Source organism: Daphnia magna, linkage group LG7, assembly GCF_020631705.1.
Source record: "Daphnia magna isolate NIES linkage group LG7, ASM2063170v1.1, whole genome shotgun sequence".
NCBI lineage: Eukaryota > Metazoa > Arthropoda > Branchiopoda > Diplostraca > Daphniidae > Daphnia > Daphnia magna.
Window position 1 is genome coordinate 11476085 of NC_059188.1, and position 25635 is coordinate 11501719.

Here is a 25635-nt window from a genome sequence, read left to right on the forward strand (position 1 = left end):
TTCCCCAAGTACAATAGAATTAAATTACGTGGGTAATGACGTCAAGGAAGTGAACACCATTCCGGTTGAGCGCTAAAATATGTTCAGATCGTTCGGCCGGATCTGCATCGCGCCGGACGGCGAAGAAACTCGAACCGAAAAGCGACCACTTTTCTAACACCTCTGTAAGCATCATAGTAAAACGCAATTTCATTAGTTGTAAAATCATGGCTTTAATTTACACAGGCAGGAAAAAGAGAGACAGACCTAGAACTTGAGCTTTGGCCTGAGACGGTTTGAAATGTTCAACTTCTTTCCACGAGCTCTGCACCAGATTGACCCACTGTGGAGGTTTGATGTCGCGAACAGAGAGAGCAGGCTTCGGTAACAGATACTTGGTCTCTTTCATAGTAGGCATGTGATCTAAATCTGCTGCGCGATGAAGCAGAGCAGCAACTTTTGCAATGTCATACTATAATTTAAAACAAAACAAAACAAAAAAACGGCATTTTTATTACATCAACTTTGAATTTGTTAAAGTGATACCAACTTACAACACAGTCCTGCGAAATTTGCTCGCCGGGCATGACGAGCAATAAACCTTCGAGATAATCAGGAGCAATCTGATTGAAGACGATCTCGATGTACAGAGCGTTGTCCAAACGCATTGGATAGTGCCAGACGGAACGGCAGAAAATCAGGTAGTAGACTTGCTGATTCTTCTGCAGCTCAGTAGTGACGTCGAGGATGTATTCTTCACGCGCCAGTGGCATGGTGAACGTATCACCTTCCACGATGCAATACAGCGAATATTCTTCCATTTCCTGTTCGGATCGCACGTTGATCACTCCACAAATCTCCTCGATTATGTCCTGGACGACTGACGTTGATTTTGTGTTTATCACCCGCTCCGTACCGCCAGGAAGCCTGTACATTTGACGTTTCGAATTGCGACCAGCCGTTATTGCTGTGATTTCTTCGATGCTGGGCACATTCTTCCGGCCACCATAGCGCAGAGTTTTGCGCAAGTTCTGTAAACACACCATTGCGGTACCTATGAAAGAAATGTGCAGTTTTTAATTTGTTTCTCAACAAACTCTTTCTAATATTTATTGCGTAACGTACCGTGGTAAGCTCTTCGTTTATCATAAGCAGCCGTCTCCAAGTACTTGAATAAGTAAGGTTTCAACACTTCGGAGCAACTGAAATAAGCGGCTGTGATGGAAAAGAGTCTCCAGCCTCGCTGGCAGGAATCCGGACGTGAAGACTTGTTATTAGTCGTTTGTTTCATGATCTGACAGTAGGTCTCATCTCGAAGCGTTTCATGTTTATGACAGTTCTACGAATAAAAAAAAAGGTCACATTTAATGGAATGCCCGATTCGTTTTTGCTAAATCCAAATTCCAGTTCACGTACCATTAGAATGGTATATACACTATCAACTTCGGATTGTCCTTTGGCCATAGGGTAATCACCCATGTACTTCATGATGGAAAGGAAACCCTCCAAAGCCAACTTATTGAGTTCGTTCGAGTCCAGTTGTAAAAGTGAAGCCTGAATAGGTGATTTAGTGAACTTGACCAGATCGACTTGTTCTTTCCATGTCCAGTCGGCGCCGGCCACTGACTCTGGCCGGTCCTTTGATTTCTTGTTTTTGCTCTTCTTCTTCTCAGATTTGCTGACGTTGTGCATGTCGCCAATTCCGGAACGCAGCGTGTCATCATGGCGCAACATTTCGAATCTGTTATTTAAAAATAAATAAATAAATAAAAAATGTTTGTACTGCACTCTGATGAGAGTAAGGAAAACTTCTTATTACTTTTCTGGGCTTTGCCGGAAGTGGTAGAGGGCGAATTGAAGTAGAGAATGTTTCCCATCGTTAGGTTGAGTCGGACTTCCTGGATCGTCCAAACGGGAGTTATCTGAACTGGTCATATCCAAGCGATGTGTCGTGGTGGGGTCCGGGTGATACTGCCCCCACTCTGTATAAATCATCCTACAAAGACCAGAGTAAATGACAGATATCAACAATTGTTGTAGATGGAAGATGATGTAAATGAGGGCAAAACAAAGCAATGATGAACATGGATGGGTCGGTGGTTGGTTCCAAGGCATCAGATTTCCCCTTTATTGCTTTCGCTTACATCAGACGAAGTTAAATGTTCACTCGTCCAACAGCAGTCACCCGTCCAACTTGAACAGTCGGTCAAATTGCAGCTGGATTCGCATGAACTAGTGGACGAGCAGCTGCTGGAATCCATATCGCTTCCATCCGAAGACGAAGAGCAAGCGTCGGAACCAACATTTTGGATCGCTTCGGTCGGCTTGTTGCTGGCATGACGCGATTTAGCCTTGGCCTTGATTTCCTAAAATAGCCAGAGCTGCATCGATGTCGTCCATGTCCAGGGTGCTGTCACACAGCGAAGCGTCCGGAGACGTCATATCCATCCCACTGTCCTTTCGCAAACGCTTCTCGCTGCTCGATTTGCAGAACATTTCCAAGTCCGACTGACTCAAAAGATCATCCGCCGGATGAGAAATTAGACTATCGTTATCAGATATCTGACTTTCGGTGCCACAACGGCCGATGACCGTCAATGTTTGCTTGAAGAAACGGGCAAAATTGACAGCAGCCGAACTTGACGTTGACGTACTGCTGATAGACTTTCCCTTGCGGGCTGTCAAAGGTGGGTCTTCCTCGTCCACCACAACTTTGTGACACAAGAGGCGATTGGTCGTCGACCTGCCAGGTCCCAAAACGAACGAAACTTTGCGGCTAGATTTGCTTCTGTCAGTTAGTTCAGTTTCTGCTGACGATGCCTCGCTTCCGGATGGGAGTGAAGAACAGCTTGTTGTGGGGCTAGCTGGGTCAGGTAAAGCGATGCGTTGATTGGCGAATTCCATGAAGAATCCGTCGTTTTCGACGCACGCATCCATCGACCAGTTAACGGCATTCAACGAAGGCGGGCAGCTTTTGCTCTTCGTTCTGATCGACTGGAATACTTCCGCCGGCGGCAAAGAATTCATCGAATAGAGGGCCAATTGTGGGCCGAGGGCTTGAACCAATCTCTTTGATCCGCGCGGACTAATAACGCGTCGGTTAGCCTGCGCGATAGATTCAAACAAAGCAGCCCTGGATCGAGCCAATCCGGGCGGAATCGTCAGACTGGCCCCACTGTCTGAAGAGGAATAACCTTCCGGTCGGCTACTCTTGCTTCCGTCACTGAATCCGGACTCGGTGTTGTCGCTCGATTCGATCGGCAGAGGGAACGGATGTCTTTCGCACTCGTCTTCATCGAAATCCATTTCTTCATAGTTGTGGTCTAGCAAACTGACGCAACGTTCAAACGCATCAGCATAATGAGACGATTCAACGAACGTCGTCATCGCCAGATGACGCAACCGCACCGAGCGTGGGCCGTCTCTGGCCGAAACCGGTCAACGTACTGCTGCACACTGAACGCAAAGACGGTTCCGTGTAAATGGCCTCTTCTACCGGCAGCGGTTCCGGCGACGATTTGTAATGATTGGGCATGTCGTAGATCACTTCTTCCTCCGAGAGGATTTGCCGGAAGAATCCGCATTGATTGTGAACTTTCTTGTTGTTCTTACGCCACTCTGCGGCGTCTTCTTGTTCTTGCCGCTCTTGTTCGCACGTCTTAACTCGGTCGTATACGGTGACCGAGTGAGCCAACGCCGCCGTTTCGGCACTTGTCAGCCAGGGCGAATTGATCGTTAAGTCCACTATCTGGCGCCCCGTTATTTGCTCCGACGGGAGGCTGCTGCTAATGGTCGGAATGGCCGGCACGCGATTCTCGTCGCCCGGCTTCTGCGAGCGTTGCCGACGCCGCTCAACCGGCACGGGTGGCTTCGGTGCTACAAACGTACGCTTTTCGGGGTTCTTAAACAGCCCCTGGAGCCCTTCTTGACGTTCTTCTTCTTCTCCTACTTGTGTGTCTAGTGATGCCATTCGCAGTTGGGCTCCTCCTTCTTCAGCGCCGTAGGAGATGAGAGCCGGTGCGGCAACAGGTGTTCGACCGTTAAAATTGCCAAGATTTTCGTTGTTGTCGTTACTGTTTGGATTTTTTTCAACAAAATATGAAAATACAATAAGAAACATCAATCGAGCATGACGTTTTTTTCTTTTCTTCTCCTCTCTATGTGCCTTGCATTTCTGTGTCAAGAAGAAAAAAGTGCCGGGTCTACAACCCCGAACTATATTCTCTCATGTTTTCACGACAATGAACGAAAAGAAAAAGCTCCGCGTACCTCACCACTCAGATTTATCGAATAACTGTGATTCTTTTTTTTCCTTTAGTCATAAACATTCAAGGTACGACCATAAAATTACACACGTTAAAAAAAATGTACTGTTGGATCCAGAATTTTAAAAAGAATTGAAATTCCCGATTCAAAAATTCGACTTCTCTTTGACACGCTATAGATGCGTGTCATCCGATTAAATTTGATGCCGTATCACGTTTTCGAATAGCGGATAACAAATAAATTCAAAAATAAAATAAAAAATAAAAACCAGACAAATACCATGGAAATCAAATATCGTGTAGTTGCGAGGTTGCATTTCATCCCGGCACTTCTTTGTGTGTGTGTGTGTGTTTAAAACTTTGGCAGAGTAACTTACAATTGCAGGTGAATAGCAGACGAAGAATTCGATTCCGAGCCCGACGAGCTCCGATAAAGCCATTCAGAGTCGGAGCGTTCGGATTCCGTAATAGCCGTTCGGCGTTGGGCCGTCCGTTTGCGTAACGATGACGATAATTCCACCCACGATTGCTCGAAACGCACACGATGATGCCCTTTCAATCGGGTTGGATTCAAATTCGATTCACTCATTGCAGACATCATTTTCCCTTTCCGTTTTCTTTTCGTTGTTTTAACTAGAAATTTTCCAGCTGTAAAAGAGAGTTTGAAGACATGACATCCACCGCCGATGCTCTTCCGACGATCACTGGCTCGTCAGGGCCGCAACATAATCAGAATTCAAGGTGGAAAAAATCTCATCGACAGCTGTTCTGCAAGCTCAACGAAAGTTCTTCCTCATAACGTTTTCTTACACACCGAAAGACGGGGCCAGCCGGTGTGTAAGTACATCTACACTTGATTCCGTTTTTTTTTCTTTCTTTCTTTTCCTTTTCTTTTCTTTACTACTATGCACACACATCAGGCTGTCGTTATTGACCATCTGTGCTACGGCGGCATGCAGGTTTCGTGAGATTATCAGTCGCAATTCTTGCACGTTTCTGCAGAGCGGACGATACCGTTAGCCGCTAAAAAGATGACCCGGTGTGATGTTGGCGAGTAAGAATATCTCCGTCCAAACGGATCGTTTAGACGGGCGGGAATTTGTTCGCATTACGAGGTGATCTACGAGAAAATACGAAGCCTTTTTTTCCTTGACCGGAACTTCGATTATCGTTTGAGGACATTGAGCAAATGATCGTCAAGCGTCATTAGCATTTTTGTGGGTGACTTCTGAGGAAACCAGTGCGGAAGTTGTTGAGGTAAGAGGGACGGGTGTCTGCGTTTTTGGATGAGGGGGAAAATACAGCCAGGATGAAATGAAGGAAAGAGTTCGACGTACCTGATTGGTGTGGCGCGATGAAGATGCAGAAATCTTGCGGGCCTCGGCGCGACTCATCGGTTCAACGTAATCGGCCGGAAAAATTCCAACGCGGCCGTCTAATTTGCCAAACATCCAGCCTGTTTGTAAAAATTGCAGAGAAAAAAGAGGAAAAAAGACAAACATATGAAATAAATCATCCGACCGTGAGATCATTTTCCAACAGTCGTTTTCAAAAGCGAAACACATTTTGTTGCACACAACATACGAAGAGCGAATAATAAAAAAAAAACACCAGTTTGAAATACAATTTTCAATTCTAGGCTTCATATGCGGGCAATCATTTCCCCGTCAAATCACAATGTATCGTTAATCAAATCGTGCAGCCATTTGACACACACGCACGTTAGGGGGCTCTCCGGTTAACCAAAAAAATAAATAAATAATAATAATAAAAAAAGAACAAAATGACTTTGTATTTCGTGCTGCAACATTATGTAGACCTACTTGACCCGAATTCGAACCAACCCATGAATATAACGGAGCATTCCTCTACGTGATTTCAATCAATCCCCTTCTGAAAAAAAAAAATGGAAGAAACGCTCGGCTGCCATTGCCGCGACTCCCGTTGCGATTGAATGTGCCATCAAAACTTCTTGTAATTCCATTACAACCCAAAAACCCAAGTGAAACGTAAAACAAAAACAAAAAAAAAACTATTAAAGATTGAATGTCGTAATAAAATATGCGGCAATATCACTCAAAGAATTAAAACGAAGGAAATAAAAAAAAAATAGTTATAGCTTTTCTTAGATAGCGGGATGGCCTCGAGCCAATAAAAACCGAAAAACAAAATGATAATCTCTACAAAAATTTGATCGCCAATCTAAGTGCTATAACGTATAAAGCAAAACTCGGTTAAACAATGTCTTACCTTTGTCGACGTATTGCTCGTCGCGGACGACCTGGATGACGTCTCCTTTATGAAAACTGAGAAGGGTCGATTCGCGAGTGACGTAATTGGCCACCGCTTTCACATACTCTAACGGTTCCTATTTGACACAGTAATAATCACATTAAAATGATTGATTATTAAACAGCTCAAAATAAAAGAAAAAAATGGATCGTATAAAAGAGTGCGCCGTTTTACGACATCAGATGGCATATGCGTCACTTTAAACCGCAAGACGAAAAAAAAAAAATTCAAAAACCGCCAGGGTGCGTTTATCTTCGGAACTCGACCGAATCGATCGTGAAAACACCAAATGCGGTTGTGAATAATCCTTTCATGAAGAACAGCAGCGCAATTACGTCAAACCAGAACACACAAAAAAGGAACGAGCCCACCAAAATGGAAAAGAATTCTGAAGAGAATGAAACGTTCCCATACATCTTTCCAATAGAACCCGTTAGAGCGTTAATTGAAACAAGATCAAAAACCCAAATCCGTCTTTATGACTACGCGTATCCTCGTGTATCGTGTTAAGCAACAACAAGAGCAATCTCGTAAAAGAGACGATCGCTAACGAAATTAAAACACTTGGGGAGGTGCGGTGGATGAACCCCGAAGCTTTTGATTGAACGATTCCGTTCTATAGCGATTTCTTTTTACGTTTTCATTATTATACAATTTTCAAATTGAGGTTTTTTTAGGTGAATGATTTATTTTTTTTTAGAAAGTTGACATGGCCCTTGTATGTCGCAAATTGTGAGTGAAGACGATGAAAAGGCTTTTATCTGCATTCAATGTAGGAAAAAAAGAGTCGCAGGATTATCGAGAGAAAGCAAGCCCAGTCTAGCATCGAAAACGCTATAAAAGATAATCAATAAGGAAGCTGCTGCGATCGGTTGCATCATTTCACTTGATTGCCGGCACGAGATTGATGAAGAGAAAACAAAAGAGAACAACCGAGAATCTGACAGCCATCAATCGATAACTATCGGCGATAACAAACCGTTTCGCCTTGTCTCGATTGGACGCAAATTGAGCATCTGTTTCCCATCGTGCACCAGCTGTGTTGTTGTCGTCAAGTGTGACGTCATTTAAGCAATGCCTACTCCCCTTCACCGATTTATTTCTTTCACGCCCCAATCAACACAGAGCCCAAAACCGATACAGTGCGCATGCTAATCTCGACACTCAGCTTTCACTCGTGTCAATGAGGTATTGTCATACCTCACTAATTTTGTGTAAACATAGAAAGTGTTTCTGTTCTCCCAGTTTGGCTCCTACAATATGCCATCCTTAAATGGAGGACTGAAAAAGGACTCTACTGGTTGAGTTAGTGTGCGGATGCACTTCAAAATGGAAGGCCCTATTGAAGACGATCGTATCTTTTCCTTTTGTAATTGTTTTCGGTTACACAAAAGATTGCGAACGAGGGGAGCGAGTTGGGTGAAAGTCTCAAAAATGGAATTTGAGAAAATGGCTTAATGATTACACAGTACATGTATTTTCAAGTATACATGGCGGCCTATTAGAGATCGGATCCCAACCCCCCACCGACAATCCATAAAGAAGCTAGAGGCCATGCTGCGGACCCCGCCCTAATCGTGATGGCAATACAACTCACGCACTGTCCCAAACCGCAGGTGCAGTAGACTAGTTTTAATAACGAACCGCGCACAGCCGCAAAGACAAGCTTGACCACTTTGATTTTGTTATTCGTGGGGAAGTGTGCATTACGTTGCTCAGTAAAAAAAATATACATACTATTTCTAAAGGTGTTAAGATAATTGAAGGGTACCACTCTGCATTTAATAAGGTTGGCCTTAAAATCGAATCCCTGCCGGCCAAACATGACGAGACAGTTCGGCCAATAAACGATGCAGATTTCGAAAATAAAAAAACAAAAAACACAACCGCACAAACTTTCATTTAAAATCAGCCCACCATTTTACCTGAATATCGGTAAAAAACTGAAGTGAACAAACCTGTTCAGAGAAATTCGTGTTAAGTTCTTTCGTAAGAAAGCTACCAACCCGTACGAGATTAGCCCACAGTCGCTGGAACGGTAGGGAGGCAAATATTTTGTTTTACGGTAGTAGAAAAGAGTTGTCGAACGAGTTGGGGCAACTTGGAGATGGAAACAAGCGTATCCGGTGAACGCTCCCTTGTCCCTTGTATTTTAATTTTCCAATCATGCTAATGCAACAAGGAAGATTTTCCTTGTTACATTTCCTGCAGACTTTTGTTTGTTTTGTTTTTTTTTGTCGTAAGAAAATTCCAGCAACTCGTTTGCTTCAGTTTTTGATTGGTTCCATCGACTAGTTATCGCTCCTGTTGGCTGTATCCTTAAGGCATTATTCGCTTTTATGTTCCATGATTTTTCATTTCCTCGTGTTCTTTCCCTATCGAATCGGCTAACAGTTCCACTTCTCAGGGTAATGTATTTTACGTGCCTATAATTTATCATTCAGTTTGTTTTTTCCCCCTCTAGTTGGGCTGTCGGAATGCCAAAGCTTTAAAATATAGGCCTTTTAAAAAGAAAGAAAGAAAGAAAAAGATGACGTGCCTTTGCATTACAAGAGCTCGGCCCACCTTACTACCCCCGCTCAATTACCTCCTGCACGTTTGTTTTGTTTTTGTAATTTTTATTTGCTTCGGTCACGTTTGGGCTCGGCTGATTTATTCCATTATGAGAAAAAAAACGAGAAAGAAAAGCAAAAACTTGTCGGTCGCTTTTTCAAAAGAATCATCGCAATTTTCGGCATTTCTGTTTGTTTGTTCGCTATAACGTGACGTCTAAATACTTGGAATAGACTATGAAAAAAGCAAACAGCTGATGGAACGTACCTTTTCGGCTTCGTTGGCGAAGCGATGAACGAGATCTCTGATGAGGGTGGCTCGTTGCGTGTAGAACTGCAACGGTCCGCCAGTTCTTAGAGTAATCTGCAAGTTGCTCGATCGCGGAGTTGTCACGTTCAAAATATCACTAAAGCTGCACGTCAGAAAAAAACAAACAATACAAAGAAATCTTAGTTTAAAAAAAAAATGGACACTTTTCGTCGAATGGCCTCCAAGGAGACACAACTCACAAGACACGTAAGCACTTTGAATTGAAAACAAAGAGAAGCTTCCAGTTTGTCGTCTAACTTGGCTAGTCTCAGTTGAAAGAGTGACGACTCGACTCGTGTGCTCAGGTGAATAAGCGACTGGCTCCAATAGGCCCCTACCTCCCCTTCTCCCTTACTCTCTCTGGGTGTGTAACTCACCGTGCAACAGAGCGCTTTCACGGACGGTGGCATGGAGAAGCCAACAGGTAAAGAAAAACACAAAACAAAATAGATAAAGGAAAAGGAACAACAAAAAAAAAAAGGAACGACTGATACGATGCGCCACGCAGAAATAAGATCGCAATAATAAAATGAGTGAATAATACACCTATATACATCGCTCTCGCTTTCTCTTTTTTGCCTTTTTCTTTTGAGTGTGACATACCCACATACGCACACGACGTATTGTTTATGCAATAGCCTCATCCTTTTTTTTGCCTTCTTCAATCCAACAGGATGTAACAACGTCAAACAAACTACACGTGAATAAAAGAAAACAAAAAAACATACACGCAATTGTTCTATAGGAAAAAGAGCATTCCTTTTTTTTTCTCTTTTATCCAAATTCGAATAAAAGAGAATAAAAAAAAACGGACCGGATATGTGGGTAAAGGATCATTAACCTTTTTTGTTTTCCCTTTAAGGTTCCAAACCGGCGGTCGACCTTTAATCGTGGACTGGTTATTTTCATTAGAAGCTTTTTTAAAAAGAAATGTCTGACGAATGAGGAAATTAAAGTGGATTCAGTAGCGCTGAGCACCGCTTGAACTCGACGGTTGTCCTCACATACGACAGGGTAAAAGAAAAAAACAAGAACCGGAGACGACAACCGGATGAACAGGTATATAGAAAATGAGTCAAACTATAGGATGACGGCACCAAGAAACCAAAAATAGGTGCGTTTTAGTCTGCGCGATGTGTCAATTCTTTGGGAAACAATCAACGTTTCGGGGTCTTTATTCAAGGGCTTGTTGAGTCATTTCCTTCGTCAGATGAATGTAGAGTCTGGGGGATTTCACAAAGATCCCCTGGGCGCGGAAAGAAAAATCCGAAAGGAAGACGAGTTCGAGGGAAAGCTGAAGATGTTGATTGGTTTAGCAAATTTCTCAGTTGGGAGCCTGCCATGTTAAGAAATCCCGAAACCCGGTAGGAGGGCCGCCTCTTTCTGTCACAACAGCCCACGTAACAGGCAGCCATTCCGCAATTTATGTCGATAAGATATTCAATTTGTTCCGGGGCGGGTAAAAAGAAAAAAAGAGACCCATTTTAAAAAGAATCAGCTGCAGAATTTCAATAGAGATGGCCCTTATTTCGTGTATCTTTACGTAAAACAGATGTGCCTTTTTGGGGGGTTTGTTTCCTTTTTTTAACTGGCAAACAAGTGCAGTCAACCCACCGTTAAGTTCAAACAAGTAGAGTTGATACGACTGTCAACAACAACCGGTTACAATAGGTAAAGGTCACCGGGTAACTCGTCTTAACTACAAAACGACGAGGGTGCGATATATCAGGACCTTCTCTTGACAGCCAATTCATCGAAAAAGGACCAGATTTAAATCTAAAGAATGTTGGTGGAAAGTGTGTCTCTTACCCGAAGGCTTGCAGCACGTGCAACGATTCTGATTGGCCGTTCTGTTGGCGCTTAACCAAACGGACGCCAGAATGGGACACTGCCAAGAATTGAACGTCGGCGTGTTGTCGAGTCCCCTAGCGGAACAATTGAAAATGATATCAGCGTTGCGAATCAACAATGGATTATGAAGAATAACAACTTACAGAAACGGGGTAAAGACGGGCGAAATAGAGCGGCCATTCTTTAGCCATCTCCACAACGTTGCGCTTGAGCGTAATTTTGTGGTGGCCATTGGTGGCGTTCTCGGGCGTGATGCCGTAATTGTCCAACATCTGCTCCAAAATAGGAGAAAAATGGAAATCATTCGTTCTAGATAACAAACAAGCCACAGAGACAACCAATGAAATGTAAAACTATACCTGCTGCATCTTGGCACGATCGTCACGGTTGATCCTGAGACAGGCGTCGTTGTACGTATCCTGGACGACTTGGCAAAATATCAAGTGCAGTCCAAGTGGATGAACCAATGCATTTTCTGACGGCGAAAACAACTGGAAAACCGAAGGGGGCACAATCCGCAAATTAACATCGTTTTCAAACGGAATGTCTAGGCGGTGGAATGCGTTTTACCTCTTTGCGGACGTGAAGTGTCCAGGGCACGTTATTGTACGTAAAAAAGGGCGCATTCAAAGGCCCGTACAACTTGGTGTGAATGCTCTCCAGGGCCCTTGCAGCCAGTTCGTCATCAATGGACGTCTTACGTTGCTCTTCGTGATATGGAAATGAAGCCAGCAGGCGCGGTTCCAGTCCGTTGGACAACGATTGAGCGTTGGAATCCCTTCAAAAATGAATAAATAAATGAGAACTAGGTCAGGACAATCCGATAAGTTATAAACAAATTCTTTTCATTTTTTCTTTTTACTGCATGGAATAATAAGTGGTTGGAGGAGAAGATGACCGCTGGACAGCCGTTTCGAACTGAGACGATCGCGTATTGGATGAAGACATGTCACTACTTCGACGAGCCTCTATCCACCTGATCAGCCTGGGGGGACACATGTAAAACAAACATTGAAACGATTGAATTGAAAGAACACAAGACAGCCGATCACTAACGGGAGGTCTCTGATGAACGGCTTTGATCAAATCGGTCCTTTCATCGCACGAAACCCTACGGGTGATGCGTTCCACTTCTTCGACCGTATCCCATTTTCTTCCGCTCAGCTGCTGCTGCAACATTAGACGGCGATTGTCTTCCAGCTTCCGGACGCCGCCCGTTTCAGCGCGATCGTTCAATTCCGGCGGTCTTTCGTTGGACGGTTTCGTTGTTGCCTGATGAGCAATCGTCACCAGCTCCAATTTGGCCCTCATTTCGCTGCTGATCTTCAGTTTGCCAATACTTCCTGGCGTCGCTTTCACGTCCCTCAGTTGGCGAACGGGACTGACGCTGCGCTCGCGATGTTTGAACATCGAAATTGGGTTAGACGATTCGTTGACATCGTCGTCTGTTTTCACTTCCTCCGATTCCATGTCGAAAGAATCCCATTCAACGCCTTCGAAGGGCTGGCCATTTTCTTGCGACTAAATCCGGAGAATTGTTATTATTTATTTGATTAAATTTTGTTTTTTTAAGAATTACAAATTCTGAATACCCTTCTCCGTTGATTCTGTTGCATTTTGAACTCGAGGAAGCTTCCGGTGAGCTGAGGAGCGGCCGGATCGTCATCAGTACGAGCTGGTGGCCATCGCCACTTGCCGATACGGACAGTTTTGGCCCGTCCATAAGTGTCCATCAAATGATGTGATGCGTTCGGATCGCCGAAGATCGGCTCGGGCGGCAAAGGTGGCGGTGGTGGAGGTGGAGCCCCCTATTTCAAATTCGTTTAAGAACATTAAAAGTTTGATCCCATCAAATGAAAAAATTATTTTCCCAAACATCTTTCATCCAGCGTTTCCTGGGCGGAAATCAAAAAAAAAAACCCAGAACCACCTGCAATTTAAACTCACCTTGAAAACAGTCGGTTCGTGACTCAGGCTCAATTTGCGTGCAGAAACATAGTCGGGTGTCTTGTCGCTTGACTGTGCACATCCGAATGTGAAAAACAAAACACAAAAAAAACAAACAAACAAACGAAATGTCATGCAAAGTGCAAAAATGTGTGGCGTGGGGAATTCAAATGGTATAAGGAAACACGTCACCGCAACCAGGCAATACATCCACACAGCAGACGCGTGGCCTTACCCAGGTCAAAACTACCCAACTCTTATTGGTAAGGGGGAATTAAAAGAAGAAGAAGAAGAAAAAGAAAAAACAAGTGAATCACTGCTGTACCTGCTTGCGCGAAAACGACTGACGCGCTTCAAGAACAGGTAGTCCCGATTCCCTGCGTGATTTTGGCAAAATGGGAGCGGGTACTTGATCACCTTGACCGCGTGAACTGCTCCTGGCCAGCGCCGTTGAGGGCCCCTCGATGCGCCAAAGATCGGAATCGTCTTGGATGTCGACTGTTCGACTGCCGCTCTGGAAATGAAATAAGACGTTTAACATTCCCATTGCGCTACCGTTCCATGGTCACAGTCCGTAACGTCGGACTCGTGTTTTGTTTTGTTTTGTTCCTACGATATATTTCACATTCTCAACAAGCGCAATCATTTTCATTTCTTTTTTTTTTTGTTTCGTTTTGGTTGGCAGAAAGATTTCACCTGCTCGTTATCCTCATCATGACCAGCTTCCTTCTTTGCTGGCCGCCATTTACCGTCCGGACGAGCCTTTGACGTGGTGGAGGAGACATGCATCAAGGCGGGAGACGTGGGCGAAACGGTCATAATCAGAGGAGTAGAAGTAACGGTAGAAGGTGGTAGTGGTGATGGGTGGAGTAGGGCCGGCTGGCTCATGCAAGACGGTCATTTAACAAATGTCCAGGAGGGCGGGACGTGTCCGATAGACCAAACGGAAAGAGAGAGAGAGAATCCAAAAACAAGGGGAAACGGAGGGAAAGAAGAAAAGGAGACAAGAGAAAAGCAACGAAGACGTTCCAGGAAAAGAAAGAGAGAATAATAATGATAAAAATAAAAATAAAAAATAGGATGAAAAATGCGTGCAAATAAATAACTAAGTCGAGAGCTACAAAGATTGGAAATGTGTGAAATTTCTAAAGGCTATTGAAGTTTGATCTACTGGTATCTGATGATTTAAGTACCGTATTGAGGAGCTGCTGGAGAGCTTGATTTTGGGCCATCAATTGCTGCTGAATTTGCATGTTCTGAGCGACGGCCGATTGCAGGAAAGCTCGGCTCAGGTTTTGTTGCATTGAAGCGTGATCCATGCCACTAGCCGGCCCACCGCTGTTTGATGAATTGGGGGCTCCCATCGATGGAAATCCTAAATCAATTTAAAAGTGAAATTAAAAAAAAAAAAAAAAAGATGATTCCTTTCTATCTTTTTAAAAGCCGAGAGTGGGGCGTGGCGTTAAAATAAAATTCAGTCGTTCATTAAATTAAAATTGATGCTGTCCATTTAGTCGAAAATAATAAAAAAACAAAGTCACAACGAACTACAGAAGTGGTTAAGTGCCCGCCTTTCTTTTTCAGGCCGTTAGTTCAAGTAAAACGCTTCTAATTAAGTCATTTAAAGTCGTGGACGTTTTTTCTTCCATCATTTCTAGTCCATTTGTAATGAACGAAAAAAACAAAAAAAAAAACATTAAAAACGTAAAAGGAAAAAACAAAACAAAAGTCGTGATGTGGTCACTGGAACGATGTTTTTGCTTGGCAAATGATTCATTTTCGAGGTACAAAAAATCTGTTTCTAGTTGGCCCATTTTCTTGTTTGGCCCCCTCTCTCTCTATAATTTAGCCATTTCTTTTTGAAATGTTTACCTGAAGGCAATTGAAAGAAAGGTAGAGGACTACTGGTGGTGTAGGGGAAAGAGAAAGGCTGCATGGGCGAGCTCTGTTGTTGCTGGACCGAAGCAATCTCGTTGAAGTACTTGAGTCCCGGATCTGGCATAGGGAAAGGCAGCCCAGCGTAAGCTGGATCACATACAGACAAAGAAAGAGAGAAACAAAAAAGGACAGTTGGAAGAAGGAGATCAGTACACTGATCCTTTTTTTTTGTGTGTGGCTGTTTTACAATCGTCATTGAGATATGCATAATCATTACATGATTCGAGTTAACTGGTATTCATTCACGAATTGCAAATATGTGAGCGTTAGTACTACGCCCAGAGTTAAAAAATTGTCCGTCTAATCTGTCCCTACCTCCAAAGAATCCCGGCATCAATAGTGGCGAGGGTGACATAAGACCGAGCGATTGCTGCGGAGTGCCGATGTTGACGCCAATCGGCTGGAAGGCCGGCTCGCGAGACGGGCTCGAATAATTTTGTCCGGGATCCTTCAAACCTTTGCCACCGCCCTGAATGGCTGCGGCCAATGAAATCACGTCATCTGCTCCATTCAAATCTTCATCCGGTCGGATGTTGGCGATGATGCTGTCGACGAAATCAGACGCATCGGCAGGCTCGTTCCGTTTGACACGGCCTCCTTTGATGGAGGCGGCCAACGATCGGGCATCGGAATACTCGTCGATATTGCCGTCCAAGACGGGCATAAACAAATCATCCAAATATTGATCCACGTCCGACGACTGCGATGGAACACGAACTCGACGCACGTGCAGACGCTGCAAACAAAATGTTTTGAAACTTGGTTTTGGTGCCAACGTTAAATGTGCGAAGGGCTTTCAAAACTTACTGAGTGAAACCGTTTCACTTGTGTCAGACATGGCCGAAGATTTAGCCAATTGTTCTTTCGATTCGGAAGCGTTACGGGTCTCGATGTAGGCCCTCGAACTGTGGACGGCCCCTTTGCCCTTTTTGCCGTTAGCTTGTGGTGGCGGAGCTTTGATGAATCGGCCATTGTTTCGGCCGTTGTAATACTCTTCCGTCTTGGCGGGTTGGCGACAATTGTCTAGATCAGAGCCATTGTCCTCCCCTGTGTCAGAGTCTCCTCCATCCGTCCGTTCATCTGCATTTCGTCCGCCTTTTCTCTTAGATGGCGTGTTGCCGTTAGATCTGTAATTGAGAATTGTATTCAACGATCATTTCAAAAAGAAATTGTTCATTAAAAAATCTTGTTTACCTCGAGCTGGACGACTTCTTTCGTCTTGGTTTCTCGTCCGGCTCGGACGAGTCGCTATCTGTTGCCCTAACTCCAGCTTTCAGATTCTGTTGGCTAAAATATCTAACACGTTGCGCGAATGATTAACTTGTTATTGCGTTCTCGTGTTCCACCTATTTGTTTCGGATGAAAATCAAATTGCAACGTCACGTTACCTGCTGTTGAGTGCGCTGCTGCTCAGTCCCAGTTTACTCCACTCAGCTTCTCCACCAGCTGTGGCAGGTCTCGGGTGATGCCCACCAGCACTGGAAGTGATTGAAAAGAAGCGAACATTTCATTTCACAATTAAACAGGGTGATCAACTCAAACTGGATTGCTTCTACTCACCTGTGACGGTGGCTCTCCGAGCGTTGGACTAGCAAACTCCTGTTGCTTGCCTTGAGCTTGTCCATTGAGCGGTACCTGTCGTTGAGTCTGCTGCGTGACAAACCCATTTTACTGGTCATCTCAGCCTCGTTACCCGATTCCTAAAATACATTCAGACGAATAATTAGGGAATCCCGCCATCTTGATATTCAATGTACCCGAGACATCTACGAATTTGGTTAGGAGACGTGCATGCAAATACTAAAGAAATCAAACGTGCAACACGGAGCGGTGGAAAGCGAATAGCTGGAACAGGAAAAAAGCGGCTAGATTGTTTAAATTCCAGAATTTTATGACGATGTGATGAAAGGGATTTTTGTTTTATGTTCTCATTTGATTAGTCGAGAGACTCACAACGTGGAGAAGGTTATCCAAACTGCGACTCATTTTGGCCTGGGAGCGGTTCTGTTCGCTCTTGAAGAAACGCTTGCCACCGATGATGGCACCCGAACTGCGCCGACCGGGCTCATCGCGGTGCACGGCGTACGACGATTGCGCACGGCCTTGTCTCTTTGAATTCCGTTGCTGCTGGTTGGACGGCGCAGGGCGTCAATAGGACGACAATAAGCCGGGTGTTATTTTGGATTGTGGACAGACACAAAGGCAGAAAATACAGAACAGAAAGCTTTTTTTTTTCTTTTTTTCTCTCATATTATACTGGAAAAAAATTAACGTGGTAAGTCGTAATGCGTGAGGCGTCTCGTCATTTGTTAGGTTCGGGAAGAGGAGAAAAAACGTGCACTGAAGGACGGGTCAAAGGAGAAAATGGCGTACGTAAAATTAGGGTGAAAACTGAGGTTAATTTTCAGTAGATAATCAACGTCTACGTAGTCTCAATAAGTTGACAAATCATAGGGTCACTATCGGTAGTTATTCTACTACGAAGATTGTTGCCGAAAATGAACACTTACCCCATTTCGCGATGGTGACATTCCATTGGGTGTCCGCGATTGTCCGTGAGCATAAGGCGATTCGTTTTCATTCCGAGAATTCAGGAAATGTCCACCTTTATGGATCGGGAAGGCCGGTGGCGTCTCCAGTTCGGCAACAACGTCCAACACGAAATCCTGGCCGTTCAGATCGAAAAACTCGTCGTCTTGAGCCATGCTCACTGTCCACCCTTCTGCCTCGCTGCCTTCTAAGCCTCTGGCTCGCATCAGCAGCGAAGCAACACTCTCAGCTGTTGACCAAGACTCCACACCTGCATGTCGACTCTCATCTATTCCCAGTGCAAAATAAAAAAACAAATCATTAACCACCGAAAAGTTAGTTTCCCCTGATGAACCGTAATTATCGATATGCAGTTCCGTAATGAATACCGTCAGGGTAGCGGGCTTCGAGCGCCATATTGACGCATTTGCGGTTTGCCTTCCATTCCATCACCGTTGGTGGATAAGCTCGGGCAAGAGGCGGATCCAGTGCATAGGAGTGCATCAATTTCTGCTGGCAGATGGCCCGATATCCATCGTAAGCGTGATCAGACACGTACCTTTGCGTCAAACGAGATTTGGGCAAAATTGAAGCTTCAACGTGCAAAGTGGACAAACAAAACATAAAAGGGAACAGAAGCAAAAATGGCGTCAGCTGATATACTTGAGCAGGTATTTGTAGAGGACGGGAGAAGGCGGGAAGGCTGACAGGCAGTTGGCCATCAGATACCAGCATCGTGCCACGGCTTGAGGGTCTTCATTGCGCCATGTCTGGTTGCAAATTTGACAGTAGATTTCATCGCGCAACTGTTCACGAACGATGCCTTTGTGAACGATGTAATTTCCCAACGCCATTTCGCGTTTCCATTGCGCTTGATTGCCATTGACTGAGCCGGCGTTAGGGCCGTTGGCGAAACGGAGAATCAGCTTGAAGATGGCCAGCGAATCGGCCGTGTCCGCCTCGGAATTCTTGGGTAGTAAAGGCGTTTGAATGGGATCTTTCTTTGAGCCCCACAAATGAGACTGAAACGAGGAAATAAACGGTAATGAAATTGAATCATTCAAGAAAATGTTAAGTAACAAATTAGATGGAACCTTAAAGTAAATGCTGGTGAATTTAGTGAAGGCGTGATGGTCCAAATCGTCAGGCAGTTCGCGTTCACGGTCGGACGATGGAACGGCTCCCACAACTTTAACGACGTTTCGTTCAGAATGGATGGGCTGCCAGTCGTCCAGTTTGCTGTAAATGAAAGCCAATTCAGCCGGAATCTCCAAATGATTGAATCCAGCCAGGGCTTTAGCTTCGCGTTCCAAATCGTTGGCGATGGAACGAGGATTTTGTTGCGGCTGGATTTGTTGGTTGTGCTGATTTTGCTGCTGTTGTTGCTGCTGCTGCTGCTGCTGTTTGATGCTGAATTCACGAGCTGTCACGCGTTCAGCCTCTCTCCGTTGCAACTCTTGTCTCAGTTCCTTGTACAGTCGTCGTTGACGAGTAGCTCGGAATTGAGCCTGGGCAAGGATCACACCTCTTCGGATCGTGTTGAATCTTTTGCGGGCCTGATAGCGACGGACCCACGCCTGGATCACCACCGCACTTCGTCGTTGAATGAGGAAGTCCTTCCTCAACTGATGGGTCCGTACGGCCCGCTGGATCTTGATGGCTGCATCGCGCATTTGATCCAATCGCTTACGTTCGATTTGCTGTTCGACTGCTTCACGCATAAACACTTTGCTGGTGCCCAGCTGGAATTGATCACCCTGGGCGTGTCTGTCCAGCATAATGCGGCAAACGTCTGGACCCGGCGGATTTTGACTACGGGCCAAATTGCGTCGTTCGCGTCTCGTCAGCAAACAGCGATAGCGTTCGATGAATTGATGGAATTTCATGCGAACGGGGTAGCCCGTTTTGCGGATGCGAATCGTTTCCAACATCCCGGTGTAACGCAGCTGTTCCAGCACCACGGGAAGGTCGAAGCTCATGGGCAACTTTTCCCTGTTGGGTTTCAAACAGCGAACAAACCAGGGATTGCATCTGCGAAAGGCATTCAACAAGAATTACAAATGTCACTAGGTTGAAATCATAAACTTGTAGATTTTACTTGGACATGGATTCGAGCAAAGCCTGGAGCGAATCGTGAAAACGGGCAGCGACTGTGGCCGTTCTAGGTTTCATGGTGACAAATCGGCCATCGCCTCGATTAAGCACCTTGCTCGATTCGTGGCTTTTTTTCATTTCCTGGAACATTCTCGATAACATCTGAGAATAACAAATTGTTTGAATTAACCCCTTTCTAGTTGTCGTTTGATTAATCAAATATCACCTGGATTCGACTGCTGATTAGCAAATCGACAACGTCAGGTCGTAGTGTGTCACGATTCTTGTCCAAAAAGCCATCGGCATTATACCAGACCTGGAAGGCAAATAGCAATTGACTGGGCACTCTTTATCCATTTTGAATGAGGAAAAAAAAGAAGCCTACGGACCTGTCCAGCGTAATGTTTGATTCCGAATTCCATCGAAGACATTCTCGGTCGAAAGTAGAGCTCGTTGAGAGCGTGGTTGTAGTGGCATTTCTCCAGGAAAGAGGCATCAGTCGCCTTGGGGAAGTTGGATTCGTCATCCAATAGATGCAAAACGCCAATGGGTTTCTTGGCGATCAAGTTAATCACGGGTTGATTATCCTTTGTTCCAGTCGTTGCCAAAGAGAAAGAGAAACGTCAGTAACGTGTGAAACAGACAGAACAACAACAATGACACATGCCACCCTTCATTTCTTACGGTGAAAGTGATGGTCTGCCACTGGATACGTTCTTTTGCATATTCTTGTTGTTCCAGCTTGAAAATGTGCTTGTTAAAGTAGAACTGCAAGTTCTCGTTGGCGTAATTAATGCACAGCTGTTCGAAGCTATTTTCCTGCGCGTTCCATAATTCAAATCACATTCAATCAATAATCAATTTCCACTTGAACTGAAAAGAGAAAACTTACGGGGAAATCTTCGAAGCCGAAGATATCAAGGATGTTGATAGACGTCGATCTCTCGCCCTTGTTTACGATCGAATTGACGCGATTCACCAGCCATCCGAACAGCGAACTACGCGCAAGAGAGTTACATACAGTTTTATATTCCATAGCGCAATTGCCTGGAACGCTCCAATCAAATAATATAATACCACTCCTATACCTGTAGAGAGCTTTAGCTATGGCATCTCGAGCATCAAGGGCTTGATCAATATTCAAAGGTGTGTGAAGTTTCTCGTTGCGGGCCTCCTGTTGCAGCCGAATTTGTGACGTGCACGTGAGATTCAATGAAAATAAATAAAGAGAGAGGGAGGGAGACGATCATTGTACAGGTGAAACTATAAGAGAAAGTTGATGCGATAGAGGGCTTATCAAATCAGGAGCTACGTACGGTGGTTTTGGTGGTGAGAGCTGCGACGATGCCGTCCATGCGCAGTTGGAGCAGGTGGCTCACCCAACGCACTTCAACATCCGAGCCCATCTTCACGCCTTCCTGGCCGTGCTTGAGCGCTTCGCGATGGAAAAAGACGTTGCCCAGATGGAGCACTTTGGTGTTCCAGATGAAGAGTATCATAAAAAAATTAAATAAATAGATGATGATTAAATGTGAGATCTTGACGACTTTCATCCGCTTGGATGCGAGGGGGCAACAAAGAGTCAGCCGGGCCCGGTCGTGACGGCAAGAATGGTGCCACTCGAATTCCAGGATAGAAAAAGGACAACACGAACTGAAAAACACAACAATACCGGAAGCCAAAATCCTGAAGATGACGTCCTGTTCTTCGGCGTTGAAGCCGAGAATTTGCATAGCCGACAAAAGCGTCTTGAAATCTTGACCGTCGTGCTTGGTGGCGCTCTCGCAATGGCCTCCCTAAAAAGCGTTCCATATTTTTATTTTTAGAAACATTCATTTCTCCACAAAAATACATTTTAAAAAAAAGGTAGCAGGAAACAATAAGTGGCGAGTAATTTTGCCATCATGACTCTGAGACTCTAGTTATAACGGTGGTCGCTTCTTGTTCAACCCGTTTTTTCTTTCTCAGAAACGACTTGAAAGGAATTCTCAAGTGGTTTTCGCTGTTGACTTTGATGCGCGTGCTCCATTTTTTTTTTGCGAGGGTCGCGTCTTTCTTCCCCCAAACGTACCTGGTTCAGGTAGAAATAGTTGTCGGCAGCCGTTAGTCCATAGCGTTCCTTCTCTTCTGGACGTAAACCCTTGAGCATCTCGTAAAAGACGTGGTAGTTGCGCTCGTCGGCTGCGTGAGTCACGATCCGCGATTTTTCCAGCAGGTATTCCGTGATTTTGGCACCGGCTATCGCTCCACTACATCACGAAAATGACGATCGATTAGTTCCTTCTCTTTTTTTTTCTCAGAATTGAAACTTAATTCCCACGTATACAAATTGTTTACGTTGGTGCGAAATTTACAAGCGGATGATTTACTTTCTAAAAAAGATTTGCGTGTATTTGCCGAAGCGCGACGAGTTGTCGTTGCGCACCGTCGTGGCGTTGCCGAAGCTTTCGAGCAGCGGCGAAGCTTCCAGGATTTGTTCCGTAACGAGGGACGATGATGAGCGAGAAGCCGATCCCGCCGACGAGGAGCTCCCACCGGGCACTTTGCTGTTGTTCACAGCGGCCAGGTATTGCATGATGAGTTTGGTAGCCTCCGTTTTGCCCGCTCCGCTCTCGCCGCTGATGATGACCACCTGTGGCTCTCCGCCCGGAACATCCCGGCTGATCATCCGGCCATAAGCTGCCGAGCCAATGGCGAACAGGTGCCTGAACGTAAAGACGAGAAACAAAACTTGAATTATCTATTTAAAACAAAAACAAAGTAACTGGCACGTTGGAGTCTTTCTTCTTTCAAGGGTGGGTTTTGTGTGTCAAATAACTGGTTTGATTTGATTTGATTTTTGATTTTTTAAAATGAAATCCTTCCTTTTTTGGGGGGGGGGGAAGGATTTGTTTTTCATAGACGAAGACATACAAGCAAAAAAATGTTGCTGTTCGACCTCGACTCTCATCCGTTCTGACTTTCGAGCAGGAGATAATAGAATTCGGGCAACGCGGTTGGCTGTTGCGCGGTCTACAAATACTGGTTTTGTATTTGTTACGCTTACAGTTAGGTTTATTTTCCCCTTCAAGTCCGGCCAGATTTTTATTTTGGAAGGAATGTGGTCAGCCATTCATTGAAACGTAGCTAACAACAGCCGACAGCTGAGGAACAATACCACACACCATTTTTTGTTTAACCAATAAAGCCAAAAACAAATAAATAGATAAGTAGAAGAAACTCACGGTGGTAAAGTGCCGAGAATCTGGTTCTCGTATTTCTTCACCATGTCCAATCCGTAGATGTCGAACATCTTGTACGGGTTGACGGAGACGAGGATGTTTCCAGTGTAAGTCTGTTGTAATCGAACAGAAAGATTTCGAATTCCGTTTTAAACAAATTGGAAATAACTTATTTCGAATTCAAAGAATCAAAAAATTAAAAGGACAGAGATAGGAGTGTGTATCATTCTATTTTATTATTGAAATGTCTCACTTACGTAAATGTTTTGTGCGTCATAACGGACTTTGAGATTCCACAGCAGCGAGGCTTCATTCAAGTCCCTTTCAAGTAGAAAAAGATAATGAAGAAAAAACCGGATTCGATGTCGGTTATTAAGTCGTATTCGCAACGATGTTTCGAACACACAGAAAAAACGGTACAATGAAATTAGTAAGAAAAAAGAAAAGAACTTACGAAATGGCGATCATGTCCTCGACACCATCTTTCCCCAGTTCTTCTCGTCTCTTCAGACTGCTCAAGTTGGTCAGCGTGAACGTCTGCGGCTGCAATAAAAAGACGCACAACGTTAGCATCAATAGAAATCAGATGAAGCAATAGCGCATTAGTTGTCATCAGCTCAATTGTTAACACATTTTTTTTTTAACGCTTATTTAGCAGTAAATAATTTAAAAGCTACAAAAAAAAAATAATAAAGATGAAAACCACCAAGATATTAACAATCAAATTAACGAGCAGAACCACAAGGAAAAGAAATAAACATGCTCGGTTTTCACGGTTACTGAAATATCGATTCGAACATTTAAAAAACTCATTCAATTCTTTGCAGCGTCTACGTGCAGAGGCGGGACGATTTAAAACGAGTTTTTTTTTCAAATTCGTGAAAAACTCACTACCAATCGAGTTGTGGCATTTTTGTTGTACCCCCTTTTTCTTTTCAACGTTTTGTTTTTTTTGGAGGCCAGCCATGAAAAAAAAAACTTGTCATCAAAAGAAAACTGGATTGGTTTACGAATCAAATAGCAATAACTCCTTCTTATCCGTTTTCAATGTCGTTTGTTTTGTTTTTTTATTCGGGGGGTCTTGGAAATATGAAAATGCAGATCTGATTGACCTGGTTCTTATTTCACAGGTTCTCTTTAGTTGGAGTTCGAAAAAAAACGTGCAGTTATCCAGTTGGGTTTTTTTTTTAGTTGATTGAAATAGAAATATTCAATTGGGCAATATCGACACAGTATGTCGTGCCATAACTTTAAAAAAATAAAGAATTTTAATGGATGGAAAATGTTTCTGTATGAAATAGAAAGAAAAAAAAGGCGATCCCATTTCGAGACACGCCGGTCTGGATCTAACCGTCCATCAAGAAAGAGGAAAAAGAATTGCCGGCGTGACTTCCACACACTAAGCAATTCCGTCTTTATTCTACCCCGTGAAGTTTATAAATTGCATGAAAGACTTATCTTCCAACATTCCACCTGTTATTGTTGCGGTCAGAGCAGTCTCGGCCAACGGGTGGGCCAATAAAATACTAAGTTAATACTCCAAACAGCTCGTTACAATGTGAACGCGACTGGCCTGCTGGATGCCGTGAAAACAACATTCAAACGAGCCGAAATGGAGCGTGACCCCGTTTCCTTTCTTCTTCGAGCAACGCACATTATATCGACCTTCCACGCTCCAAAACAGTACCGACTCGAAAGAACATATCTGAAAGTGTGCGACATGTATGGAATATTTAATCCGACTTTTAACCGATGCTTTTTTCTACGTCGCCTCTCTTTGGGTTTTTTTTTTTCTATCCAGAGATTGGGCTACTAGAAATGTCTCTCTCCGTCACCAAATCGGACATCATTTAACATTGAATACTCAAAAACAAAACAAAAAAGTAGACGGCCTTCAACAGTAAGGTAACACTCGCTGTTGGTTCGCACCAGTTTCAATCAATTCCGATTCTTGGTAAAGAACAAAATGAAAACAATTCTTCGGAAAGCTGCGCAAAACAAAAAAGAAAAAAACTAAAATTCAGTTTTCCTAACATGAAAACATTTTCTTTTGTCCATTCGTGGGACTGTCGAGGGGGAGGACTCAGAAAATTCAATAAATTGTTGAAACTATACTATTACCCCTGACTGTGCAAGAGGCTCTTAACGGATGTTATGTGTGAATTAGAGCAACCTGACTTTTTCTCTTCAAAAAAAAAAGTCCTTGTCACGCTCTAGAACAAAAAACGGGACTGCCCGGTTGGTCCGGCTACACCACAACCTGCCGACAACCTCAAAACAATTGCGACGGGAGCGTGGGATGAGCACGAAAATTTAAAAAAAAGGGGGTAGAAACGGACAAGCGGAGTAGGTGCAGCTTACGTTTCTTATCAAGACATCCAGAGCTAAACGGGCAAGTGATGCAATCCGGATCATCATAGGATCACTCAAATGAAGACTATCAACGTCGAGGTCATCTACATGCGTCCAGCTAGTCGGCCGTTTTGTGTACGTTCCTCCGCCTCGAACAGAGCCGGTGGCGTACTGCGTTTGCTCGTCATCCTCCTCTTCTTGCTCCTCCACTACTTTTTCTTGCATCTCCCGTGGCGTGACCAAGGGCGGAGGCTGATCACTCGATTCATTAGAACTCTCTGCGCTGCTGCTAAACGAAGCGCCCG

General features: G+C 44.3%; 1 protein-coding gene across 1 annotated transcript in view; it reads right to left on the reverse strand.

Moving 5' to 3' along the window:
• LOC116926383 (unconventional myosin-XV) overlaps positions 1-25635 on the reverse strand; it is a 31668-nt gene that overhangs the window by 487 nt on the left and 5546 nt on the right. Inside the window, 45 exon segments of the mRNA XM_045177271.1 lie at positions 29-162; positions 247-451; positions 534-1033; positions 1105-1318; positions 1396-1720; positions 1799-1920; positions 1922-1975; positions 5582-5700; positions 6495-6612; positions 9357-9501; positions 11208-11323; positions 11393-11521; positions 11609-11740; positions 11820-11906; positions 12381-12770; positions 12842-13057; positions 13197-13268; positions 13522-13710; positions 13893-14075; positions 14390-14571; positions 15069-15221; positions 15450-15870; positions 15942-16077; positions 16079-16261; positions 16329-16430; positions 16523-16612; positions 16695-16834; positions 17088-17261; positions 17645-17952; positions 18053-18222; positions 18327-18685; positions 18758-19694; positions 19762-19919; positions 19984-20073; positions 20147-20344; positions 20442-20576; positions 20650-20755; positions 20846-20931; positions 21074-21228; positions 21430-21553; positions 21829-22006; positions 22127-22462; positions 22982-23091; positions 23236-23299; positions 23433-23521. Coding sequence (XP_045033206.1) covers positions 29-162; positions 247-451; positions 534-1033; positions 1105-1318; positions 1396-1720; positions 1799-1920; positions 1922-1975; positions 5582-5700; positions 6495-6612; positions 9357-9501; positions 11208-11323; positions 11393-11521; positions 11609-11740; positions 11820-11906; positions 12381-12770; positions 12842-13057; positions 13197-13268; positions 13522-13710; positions 13893-14075; positions 14390-14571; positions 15069-15221; positions 15450-15870; positions 15942-16077; positions 16079-16261; positions 16329-16430; positions 16523-16612; positions 16695-16834; positions 17088-17261; positions 17645-17952; positions 18053-18222; positions 18327-18685; positions 18758-19694; positions 19762-19919; positions 19984-20073; positions 20147-20344; positions 20442-20576; positions 20650-20755; positions 20846-20931; positions 21074-21228; positions 21430-21553; positions 21829-22006; positions 22127-22462; positions 22982-23091; positions 23236-23299; positions 23433-23521 — 8634 coding nt within the window.